At 36.4% G+C, this 12,956-nt stretch overlaps 1 protein-coding gene across 1 annotated transcript; it reads left to right on the top strand.

Moving 5' to 3' along the window:
* Window positions 1-387: 387 nt before the first annotated feature.
* On the top strand, window positions 388-9,850 carry hunk (hormonally up-regulated Neu-associated kinase). The gene is made up of 9 exons (XM_052116222.1): window positions 388-1,027; window positions 3,616-3,908; window positions 4,244-4,299; window positions 4,685-4,820; window positions 4,928-5,055; window positions 6,112-6,238; window positions 6,333-6,501; window positions 6,745-6,823; window positions 7,765-9,850. The coding sequence occupies exons 1-9, from the start codon at window positions 689-691 to the stop codon at window positions 8,292-8,294; spliced, it is 1,857 nt and encodes a 618-aa protein (XP_051972182.1). The 5' UTR covers window positions 388-688; the 3' UTR covers window positions 8,295-9,850.
* Window positions 9,851-12,956: the final 3,106 nt, after the last annotated feature.

The raw sequence follows: 12,956 nt of genomic DNA, 5'->3' as shown, positions 1-12,956 counted from the left end.
TCAGCCCGTCGCTTTTTCTTTTTTTTTTTTTTTATGTGCTCTTCAACAAATCAATGACGTCACTACATAAAACAATCGTGTGCATTACAATGAAGTTGTTTCTTTCAATGTGATCTCATCTGCATGAATAATCAATAGATTATTTTGTGGCGTCCAATAGGTCAGCCAAAAGCGATCTACGCAAACCATCACCGGGGAAAGCTGACAGATATCAAGAATCACGACGAATCTCAGCAACATGCTCTTTGTTGTCTAGAATGCGAGCATGGGCGAGGGGCGTGGCTAATCCTACAACTCGAGCTAGGGCGGAGCCTCTGCTCCCGACACAGCCGTTGATTGGATTAGATTAAGAAACGCCCCCACCCCGTACAGGGAAACAAACTTCAAACAACATGAGCGAGACTCGACAGACGGAGTCATTTACATGTACATGTACTGAGAGAAATTGAACGCTTGTGAGGTCCGACTTTATCAAACAGGACTCTTAATGATAAGACCCTTTGACTATTTACTTCTAGATTAAAATAGATTGGCTCTATTAAGCGTCATGCGATTAATACAATAGTTACGTAAAACTATTAAACTCAATGTTGAATTCGTCGTTTGCGCATTCACAGCCAGCTGAGGCGAACAGGTTGTGCGTCAAGTTCCGTTAAGTCTTTTGAATTAAGCAACAGAAGGGATTCAGATGTTCCATTCTCACAGAGCTCTTAATACGATGGAGAGGTACGTCGTAACTAAAGATTCATACTGGTTAGACAACAGGTTTAATTCAACAGGCGCAAGGATGCCCGACGCTGGAAAAGAAATTTGGCTGGGCAACGACAGAAGTTTTGGGCCGAAATCCCCGACTTATGTAGACACGGAAAACACCCCTCCATCATTTCTATTCAGCGATCCTACTGAAGACATCCTGCAAAACTTTTATCACACGAAGAGAGTTGGAAATTACCTGATCGGAAAGAAGTTGGGAGAGGGATCGTTCGCCAAAGTGCACGAGGGGCTTCACGAGACCACGGGGGAGAAGGTGAAAAGAGACTACTGTTAAAACATAATGTTACCCGACAACTAAATAATGTAAGAATTAAGAAATGGCTGTTTGGTGACATTTCCGGCTGGTGAACAACAACTTGTTTTATACATCAATGAGTTGAGGTGGAACATTGTGAGGTCTATTGTCATATTTGAAACTGAATTATTATTAGGCCTAAGTAAACAATTGGTATAAATAAAGTCTAAATTATTTTGGCCAAATGCAGCAGAGGCCTCAAACTTAAATACTCAATTGTAATTGTTATTTACTAACCTTTACCTATACAATAACAGTCTGTACAGTAACAATGTTGATTTGAAGTTGAAAAGACCAATGGAAATTCAGTTTGTTGCATATATCACTGTCTAAATATGACAATGGCGGGGTCCATGTTCATATCTGGTAGCTTACTTCTATACAAAATTGAAATCTGAATTGATTTGACTAAATTCAACCAGAGACCATACAGTACTCTTTTGTATTTGTTATGCATTGAAAGTATGCATGGATCTACCCTTTCCATCAACAGGCTGCAACTTAGTCCAAATTAGCGAAATATTTATTATCAATGTTAATTTGAAGTTAAAAAGAACAGAGAAATGTTCAAATATTCACGTTAAAGGACTTTTAAAATATTAATATTATTAAAAAGTATTATTATATATATACTGTATATACAGATATATATATATATATTCACAACCCTGTTATTAATATTAATACATCTGTATAGAGATATATTAAAACATAATAACAGGGTCAGTGAATATATATACAAACACACACACATACAGAGAGTAATACACATACGTTAGTTTGTTTTGGTGGCTGCTAAGAAAAACATCATCCTCTGATCACATAATTTGACGCATTTCTCACTGGTCTCATACTCTCCTGTAAATCACACATTAATTAGGAAACCGAGTCAATCCTTGAGCCTGTTCACATTCAGGTATCTGTATTAATCTCCGATTACCCCAGAGAAAGCACTTGCAGCTTTTCACAATTAAATATTTCTTCATTAAATTGTTTTTTATTGTTAGATGACAGCAGATCATCTATACTTGATATGTGCTTTACTTAATTAAAAGTTTTTTTTTTTTTTTGCATGAGTTTAAAATAAATAAAAAAATAAGATAATATAATACAGTAAAAAGTTGTGTGTTTTTTGTAAGTTACTCTTCTCTTGTCAGCTATTGGGGCATGATTTTCTTTATTACTGTCCACCTACTCTCTTCCTTTTGTCTAAAGTCCGGGCACAATCTATTTGCATATTTAAAAAACAAGTTGCTTGGATTTTGAAAGGGTGACCTGAAATTCCTTCTTAGCATATTAGGGATTTTTTTGGCCCCTTTGCCCCTTTTCACTGTTGCTGTGGGAAGGAGAAGAGGTCTTTCCCGAGCGATGATGCAAACGCTAGCAATCACAAAGAAAAGCAAGGCTGCCTCATGCTCCTCTCATCTCCTGCTACACGCTGGCTCTTTGACATCACCTAGAAAAAACAGACAGGGTGGGGCGGGACTCATGGTCAGTGGGTGAAAGCACATGCTTCCCCATGTATGTTGTGGCATATCTAACACACTTTCACCCTTTCTCTGCCTGTGAGAGGAAAAACAACACATTAGTCTGAAGCTCTTAAACATCGCCCTCATCAACAATGCTGCCGAAACACAACTGTTAAGAACCAGTATTGTTGGATTAGCATTTCAGGGGATTTTTTTGGTATTCACCACTGGAGTCGATTCAGCCCCCTTTTGCGGTACCTCCTTCAACGTGTGCCTTTTGTTGGAGTAATTGATCTAATTATCTGCTGAATTGGCCACGTTTGACCGATTTGCTCGACGGTGTCTTTTGTACCTGATGATTTGTGGTGGCATGGCAGCTCACCCCTTGAACCCACCTCAGGTCATGCTGTGCGGGCACCGTGATCAAGGGTGGAACAAATAGCACCAGGCTTTTGTTTTAGCATACACAAAGACTTTACATTAAAACAAATAAATATTGTTTAATAAATGTACCAACCACCACCTTAATTTAAATAGAACAATAAAATGATTAATTAATTACCACAAATTAGCTTATTACCATATAAATATATGGAATATAAAAGTTGTATTACCTTGTGTCAATGAACATGTGTTGTTTGGAAGGGACATAGCTGTGATTGACAGAGTGTTTATACAGCATTACTGGTTTACAGCATCTTGGTAACAAATGTGTGGCATTAACAAACCATTTGGAGGGTATTTCTTTAACCAGAGATGGTCGAACCTCAGTCATTTGTCCATGCCCCTCCCCCGCAAACTCCTTCATTGGATCTCATGGCCATCCTATCTTGGAGACGTGGGACGTAGTGAGGAAAGCAAATGTGCGAGTCCCGTCTTGCTTAATGTGGCCCCACTCACTACAGGGCCGTTAGAATAATTAGTTTTCCACACTGACTAAATTTCAGACATACAACTTCAAATTTAATTCATTCTCCTTTACAAGGACACCACTAACCACTCCTGTCACGTCTGAAAGCTTGACTTTGTTCCAATGCACTCAATCCCCTAAATCTAACTCTCCTTGTCCATTTATAGGTGGCAGTGAAAGTGATTGATAAGAGGAAGGCCAAAAAGGACTCGTACATCATAAAGAACTTGCGTCGTGAAGGACAGATCCAGCAAATGATCCGTCACCCAAACATTACCCAACTGCTGGACATCGTTGAGACGAAAAACAGCTACTACCTCGTCATGGAGCTCTGCACTGGTGGAAACCTAATGAACCACATTTACGAAATGAAAAAACTGGATGAGAGTGAAGCACAGAAATACGTACGCCAGCTAGTCATGGCAGTGGATCACCTACACAGGGCAGGAGTTGTTCACAGGTGGGGAAACAAAGTTGTATAGACACATTGGAAACCCCACTGGATGTGATGTCATAAATAGAGAGCTTTATCTTAGTTCCCTGAGATTTTCATGTAAATGCGAGCTCCCAAAGGAACAAACAATATTGAATAAATTTTGTATGCCATAAAAACTAAGATGCCATATGTAGATGATTTATATAAGATTAGATTACCTATTGCATAGCACAATGATTTGTAAAACATTCCCATGTGGCCCATGGTATAAAAGCAATAATCTGTGTATATGAATTGAGATGCAAGGACTATTGTGACTATTTAGATTATTCATATATTTCTCTTTCTATTTTACATAGAGACTTGAAGATTGAAAATCTTCTCTTGGACGAACTGGACAACATAAAGCTGATTGGTAAGCATTGTAATCAGTCTACAGTATGCAAGGCTTTAAAACTGAAATGCTCCTGACAGGCCTATTCAAAGAACAACATGAAGTCACACTGAGTCCTAATAGCCTCAGTGAAGTTACATTTAAATGTTCTCTTCGAGCATGTGGTGAGCATTGATAAAGCAATCAGTATCTCATTTAAACCAAGCGACCTGACACCTCTTTGTGAGGTGGCCGTCAAAGGTATTGCTTTTATTTAGCAGCTGTGTGTGACAGACGGGTTAGTGTTGGACAGCTATAAACCATTTTGCACCTCCCGGTGGGAAAGTATTTAAAGTCAATCCCTCTATTAACTAGTGCACACATCAACCATTATCTTACCTTAACCTCTCTCCGTTACCCTCTCCAGATTTTGGGCTCAGTAACTGCAATGAAATTTTAGGATACTCTGATTCCTTCAGCACACAGTGTGGCAGCCCGGCATACGCTGCTCCTGAGCTTCTTTCAAGGAAGACGTACGGGCCTAAAGTGGATGTCTGGTCAATGTAATTTTGCATAACTTGTAGTCTCTTCTAAGCCTTTGTTTTGTTATAATGAAATTGTTTCAAAATCATGAGTTTTTCATTCATGAGCTTTATGTTTTTTGTTGTAGAGGTGTCAACATGTACGCCATGCTCACTGGTACCCTACCGTTCACCGTTGAGCCATTTAGTCTGAAAGCCCTGCATCAGAGAATGGTGGACAAAGATATGAACCCTCTACCTCCATCTATCTCATCAGGTATTAACAGAACTGTATCACACTCTGAAATTTGTAAAAGATCTTTGTGATAAGACTGTTGTCTCTGCAGAACAAAAATGGGATGTTTGTTTTTCAAAAGCTTTACATGATTTGCCTATTACATAGAGATTCCCTACTTTCATTGGATAGTTATAAAAAAACATACCGGTTTGAAAATGCCCACTGATTGCGAAACACATGTTTTTGTTTTTGTTCAACATACACAACATTCACTGATTTAAATTCTTTATTCATGTATTTTTAATTACACCAAACAATAAGCAGGCCTGCATAAACTCATACATTTGTTCATATTTCATCACCATTTTTGTAAGCCTTCCAACGAAGCAAGTCTTTTCTACAGTGTTTACTCTAGCAGTCATCATACTATTTTATTTAATTGAGCATAAATATGCAAGCAGAATTCCAGATAAATGTGGAGGAAGTAATTTAGTCAACATTCTGATTAATCCTAATCTCAAAGCCTTTTTCCATGACACGTACATGACCAAGCTCAATAATGTGTGATTTACATCCCCATCTAAATCATAGTCAGGATATGTCATCACAAAATGATACAGCGTTGAAATGAGATTAGCCCCATTATATAACGCAAGTATATAATGAGCTATTCGCTCATCCCTTGACTTATGTAAGAGGTAGGAGAGTGGCCAGTGGATGGTCAACTCTACTCATATTATCATGTCATGGTGTTTTTCTCCTATTAAATAGTGTAGCACCAAAAGAAAATAAGGGCAGTCTTGTTGCAGACTAATCTTTATTGCAGATAAAATTAGAACACCCTCATGTGCCAAACCTGTAGGGCTTACTTCCTTCCATGGAACACAAAAAATGTTACACAGAATTTTATCCTCATTCACTTTCATTGAATTTTATTTTCCATGCAATAAAAGTAAATGATTACTGAAGCTAAAATTCTGCCTAATATCTTATGTGTTCCACAGAAGAAAGAGAGTCATAATGGTTTGGAACAGTATGAGAATGAGTAAATAATTACAGAATTGTCATTTTTGGGTGAATGTCATTTGTTTACAGCTGCCGTCAGTCTGCTGAAGAGACTTCTAGAGCCAGACCCTGATAAGAGACCCAACATCCACCAAGTGATGGAAGATTCATGGCTGCAGTTGCGCAACCCTCACACTAGAGTCCCTTACTTGAATAGGTCAGTCTAATATTCATGTAGACCAAAGCCAAGCTTTAATTTAGTCTCTTCTTTTGGCTAATAATGGGCCTAAAACATCTTTTTTAACTCTCAGAATCCCCGTTGAGGAGATCAACCATACGGCCCTGCTACACATGACTGAGCGAATGGGCTACTCGAACACTGCTGTGCTTAGTGCAGTGCTCACAAATAAAGCTAGTCACACACTGACTGTTTACTTCCTCCTCAACAACAAGATGAAGAGACTCTCAAAGGAGTATAGGGTACGTTTTAGGGTTCAGGGACGCTATCTGTATATGTACTAATTGGCACCTGCCATAATGTTAAATCATTTCTATATAATCTTATCCAGTATTCTTTAACGACTGGAAATGTCATGAGAATTCTTTAGTCAAAATGTGTGGAAACAATGGGCATCCTACATACAGTAGAAGTGCTTCAGTTATGTTCTTTGGACTTTAGATGTGTTTACTGTAACAGATTAACTCACTGTCAAACTCTCACAGGAGAAACAGTACAACATGGAGAAGGAGAAAAAGAGTGAACAAAGCAAAGGTCCTACCAAAGAGAAGAAACACAAAACAGGTGAGCAACACAAAACAACACGGCATATATTTAGCCAAACCGGCTGGGTCAAGATGTGATCTCAGCCACGATTACAAGAAGAAGAAATTCAGCAGTATTTTTATTAGTATTGCTCCGTGTTTAAGATGGCTTTAAGAAAATTGCTGTCACCTGAGGGATCATTACATAATTGTCATGCCAGGTGTGTTGACAATGATTCAAAAAGTGATGAATGAAAACTCTCCAGGGCTGTTCTAGTTGTTCTCACGTAAGATTACACAAGTTCAGAATCAATTAAAACATTTTTTTTATCTTGCTTTCCGTTTACCAAGGCATACCACACTACAAATATTTAGATCCGCAGATACATGATAGTTCCTTAAACTCACAATAACCTGTGGAACAGTTTTCTTTAGAAGGCCAAAATCATCTCCTGCATGCCCACTTCTTTTTGCCTGTGTAATGGGTGGTACAAATGATTAATCCTTTTAAAATACTGGCACATATATTAAACAAATAACAAAAGCTTCTGTCTATAGTTAGACAAGGAGTGACTCTCTTTAAATGGATGTTCCTGAGAACTGAGGGTGAATAGGGCCTATTGTATTAATTTGGCTTTATGAACTTAACCAACTTTGTGTAGTCCCTAAACAAGACCAACATGTCTAAAATTAATTCCTCCCTAGAGCTTTTAAGCATCCACATGCTTGCATCCACCAAACTCCGCAGACTGAGATTCAGACTGTTCTGGAATAGTGTGCTTTGTCTTTTCTATCTGATTACCCCTTTACACAGCTGATCTTGCTGTTATTTAGGTGTCTTACTGTAATGTCTGTATATCAATTAAACTTCAAACTTTTAAAACTATTTTAAATTTTCAAACTAGTCTTTATCAAGTCAACATCAAAGGTCGTCTTGACAAAATGTACCTATCAAGTTCATATTGTTATCTTATTCCAAAGGTTTCCCAATAATTATCAGCATCCCTGCTCGTACACCTTCATCCCTTGGTGCCCATTCTTGGGCTTCTGCAAGCAAGGAACAAACCAAAGAAGCTCCTCCTCCTCCATGGTACAAGCTGAACAACAGTGCACTCTCTTTCCAACGGAATGTGTCGGCTTTCCAGCCCGATAGATCATACTTGAAGAAGGCCACGATCCCCAGTCCGCCTGTTCTTATTGTCAAACCCCAGCCCAAGAGAAGTCCTTCCACTACAGACTGGCCAAGCTCCTCAGAATCCAACGGTAGTCCACCCAGCAGTGGGGGTTGCGAGGAGCCCGACAGCCCTCAGCATCGGAGCAAGTTCCCTTCCATGGGCATCGGACAGATTTTAAAGAAGGTGCCACCTTTCAGATTCAAATTGCCCCCCTTCAGGCTAGAGCCTGCTTTTACCATATGCAAACTCAGCACTGCACCTCAGGGGCTCTCAAAACCCTGTGCTGATGAGACTTTATGGCCTCCTCATACTTTTAGAAAATGTTATGTCAGATGAATGCAGTAATATTATCTCACCATTATGCTCACAATTTGGGCTTCCAAGGAAACCAGATTTATTGCTAACCCCATAGGGAGTTATTTGGTGTCATACCTAGCTGGAGTGAAAGCTTGCAGAGAACATACTCTGAGCACTGTAAAATTAGGACTTAGGCTAACGCAGGCAAAGGTAAATAGACCCTGAAAGTCAAGTTCACATGCAGCAACATGTTCAACACACTTCTAGTGAAGTGCCATGTAGCAGCTGAACTGCTTTTACCACACAATCAATCAATCAATTTTCTATGAAAAAAGCTGTCACTGCCCAAAATAATTTCTACTTGTGTTTAGTATCTCTGGGAATGGTTGGTTTTATGAAAATGTGCTTATTTCAGCAAATAATATTAATTATTTGTTACTTTTTTCAACCTCAAATTGTAATGAAACTCAGGTCAATGACACTGAACTCTAAAGAAAACATTTTCTCCTATATCCTAACTTTGAACCTGTGGTGAAATATGGTATATATTTCATTGGAAGACAACATTCCTCTTTCTTCCCTTAAGGGATTGCTGGCATTTTGTATGGCCTTAACTACCTTGCTTTAAGCCTTTTAGGCTGAGAGCTTTGTCAGTATTATGAGTTGATAATGTTTCTTGTTTAAGATTAATTTTACCTGCAAAGCAATGATGAGGGAAAATAATGGTTTGTGCAATAGTATGTACATATATTTGATTGCTGAACTGGTTAGGACCAGGTTGGTGTTTTTCTATAGTCAGGACATGCAAGTGTCGTTCATTCCATGTGTTGTCAACCTTGAGTCATTATGTCATTTCACATTACTCTAGATTTACAAAGATTTCCTGTTTCACAGTCTTCAAGTGCACAAAAGACTATGAGCTGTGAGAAAATGAACTTTTTCTGTTTTAAACACATTTGCATGCACACTGAAATTTGAAAAAAAAAAACGTGATGTCAGTTTTTGGTGACACGTCTTTGTACTTTATTACGGTTGATGAATTTGAAGGACTTTTGGTAGGATTTTGTATTGATTTGCTTTTGTCAACTTAAAGTAGCTTTTTATCCTGTAAAAAGGATTTGAAATATTTATATTCAGAACACAAAGATTATTTGTGTTCTGAATTTTTACAGCATGTGTTACCTTTTGGCACCAAAAAATAAATGCACAATAATTAGTAAATGCAGGTTTTCTGTGTTGAATGTTTGTAATTATTTTATTTTTTTTAAGCTCAATCAGAGGCATTTGTGGCACATTGATTACCACAAAAAAATAATTCCAAATCATCCCTCTTTTTCACTCAAACCTTTTTCTTAAAATAATTTTTTTTGGAGGGGTTATAGGCGCAAATGTGAACCTAATATTTTATAAAAGCACTTGCATGAATTCTTCCATTTAAACTTGTGTATTTTTTGAGCTGTAAAGTTGTTTTAATCATAATTTTTGCAGTTGACTACTTGATTACCGATTACAGGTTTTGTGGTTTTATGTTGTTATGGCAATGATGTTATAAAATTGGATGAAACTTTCCACAGATAGTAAGCAATTTTATCACATTAAAATCATGTTAACACCAATATTATGTACATCTTGTGGCTTTACTTTTGAAATTATAACGTTTACAGACTGGACACATTCACTTCCATTGTAAGTGCCTCACAGTAAGAGATTTTTTTTTTTTTTAAGAAAAGGTGAGATTAGTTGAAATGATTTTTTGTGGTAATCAACATTATGCCACAAATGCTGTCGATCTTGTATTTAACTCTGAATATTACTTTACCATTTCACCATTTTTAGATGGAAATTAAATCAATTTGTCAAAGAATTTAAATTTAACAGTAGTTTAATGAGAAACGGGTGACTTGGTGTAACTGCACTTTTCCCATGAGAAACCAGCAAAAAACATTAAATGAGTGACAGCTGAAAGACCCTGAGTCAGATAATCCAGTCAGCTGCACCCTCACATGCACAACACTCATATTATAACCCCTCTTGTGCCCCTATACAGCAGACAAAGAAGGGGGGTGACCCCCAGACACATACATTCTAGCTCAGATAAATCTGTGTGGCTAAGCTGATAAAAGCTGAAGGACAAAAGAGGCTGTAAAGTATATTAAAGCAAAATACTTTGTTTACAGAGGATGAAAATCCTTTGGCACTCAAGCAGTAAAAACAAGTCATGACAATAGCCCCATGGCTTATCAAAGCACCTAAAGCAGAATAATACTCAACAACATGGGGTGAGGAAATATTGGCTTATTCTGACTAAGATATACAGTAGAAATGTAGAACAAAATGAATCAGATTTCCATATGTAATTGACACCACAAAGTTCCAAACCAGTCCTTCCAAACAAGTACAATAACAATGGTTAAACCATGGAACTCCAAGGTACTCCAAAGTATACCATGGTATTATCCAGTTAATTTCCAAGTGACTGTAAATGCTTCTTTAGAATTTTTCAATTCAGTACATTCCTTTTTGTAAAGAATAAGTGTTAATTAGGCTTCCACAAATGTGGAGCTAACCTGCTTGACAAGACCTGAACAAACGTAAGGAACAAAGATATGCACGAATAATCTTTTGGTTCATCAACACGGAAAGCAACATAAATTCCTACCAGGTTAAAATTAAAAGTTGTATATGTTAAAGGAATATTCAGTTCAATTCAAGTTAAGCTCTATCCACAGCATTTGTACCATAATGTTGATTGACACAAAATATATGTATATATATATATATATATATATATATATATATATATATATATATATTATTAATTTATTTATTTTAATTTATTTGACATGTCCCACCAAAAAAAAAAAAAAGAAAAGTGAAGTGAATGGGGGTCAATCCTAAACATAATCCTAAACATTAAAATACTCACTGTTTCAAAAGTAGAGCCACAAGATGTAAACAAAACACATATTTACTTAATTTGAATGTGATAAAATCGCTTACAAACGTTTGTGTAAAGTTATATCCAATTTTACAACTTCATTGCCATGACAACGTAACCCTGAAACAACCATAAGTAAGATGCCTTAAACAACTTAATAAGCTCAACTAATACATAAGTTTTAAACAGAAGAATTAATGTAAGTACTTTTATAAGCTTCAAATTTCTGCCTTAAAACCATCATTGGCCCCATTAACTTCCATTTTAAGTGCCTTACTGTAACCTCTTGTCAAGATTCATTTTTGTGGTAATGCCGATTGAGAATAATTTGTATAGAACCATAAATTGTAAATATATATTATATAGAAAAATATTCCTTCAAGTATAGTTTATTATATTAACCAAGATTAATGCTATAATATATATATATATATATATATATATATATATATATATACACACACACACATGCATACATAAAGTGTATATATATACATACATACATACATACATACAGTGTATATATATATATATATATATATATATATATATATATATATATATATATATATATATATATATATGCCTATACTGTATGTACACTACTGGTCAAAAGTTTTGAAACACTTGACTGAAATGTTTCTCATGATCATAAAATCTTTTGATCTGAGGGCATATGCTTAAATGTTTGAAATTAGTTTTGTAGACAAAAAACATAATTGTGCCACTATATTAATTTCATTATAAAACTAAAATTTACAACAAAAAAAAGTTTTTGAAATTGATGACTTGGACCATATAATAAAGAAAAACAGCCAATAAGTGTTCAATATAGATGGGAACTCCTTCAACACTGTTTAAAAATCATCCCAGGGTGATACCTCAAGAAGTTAGTTTAGAAAATGTCAAGAGTACATTTCTGCAAAATCTAGGCTAAGGGTGACCACTTTGAAAATGCTAAAATCTAACACAGTTTTAATTTATTTTAGATTTTGTTTGGTCACAAAATAATTCCTACAGTTCCATTTATGTTATTCCATATTTTTGATGACTTTACTATTATTCAAAAATTTGAAGAAAAAAATTATAATAAAGAATGAGTGTGTTTCAAAACTTTTGACTGGTAGTGTATATTGTTCATTGTTAGTTCATATACTTAAAGCATTTATTAATGTTAACAAATATAACTTTATTGTAAACAACTGTATCAATACGTGTCAATCTAATGTGTAGGTCACGAAAATGTTGTCATACATTTTTTTCCACCTCAGCTACAAGCAAATGAGCAGGCTGTGCATTCCAACCTGAATTTGCATATAAGCGCCAATGGGATGACTGGCAAGCCCTGTTTTAAAGATGTAGTTTAAGGGTTTGTCTCCACGCATTTTCTTTAGATTTTTCTCGATTGCTTCACGGGGTTATTAGAAAAGATGTTACCTTTGCTTCATCACACTGTCAACATTATTGATTGCCAACCATAACAGTCCTTCAGGACAAACGTGTGTGTGTGTTTGTCTGGACCGGTCTGGACATGGATATGGCGGGGATTACAACATATTGAAAGTGCAGCGCATCAGCACTTCGTGATTGCAGCCAGCGAACATTAATCAATATGACGGGTGGAACATGGGCTTTAAAAGAATGTAACAAAAATTTGAATATGGGGAAACAAAAAAACAAGTTAGAATCGGTCATTAAAACGCACACACACACACACACACACACACACACACACACACACACACACACACACACACATCAAC

This window comes from Xyrauchen texanus, chromosome 43 (genome assembly GCF_025860055.1).
Source record: "Xyrauchen texanus isolate HMW12.3.18 chromosome 43, RBS_HiC_50CHRs, whole genome shotgun sequence".
NCBI classification, from domain to species: domain Eukaryota; kingdom Metazoa; phylum Chordata; class Actinopteri; order Cypriniformes; family Catostomidae; genus Xyrauchen; species Xyrauchen texanus.
Note: the sequence above shows the minus strand (reverse complement) of the source record. Positions and strands in the feature narration are given on the sequence as shown.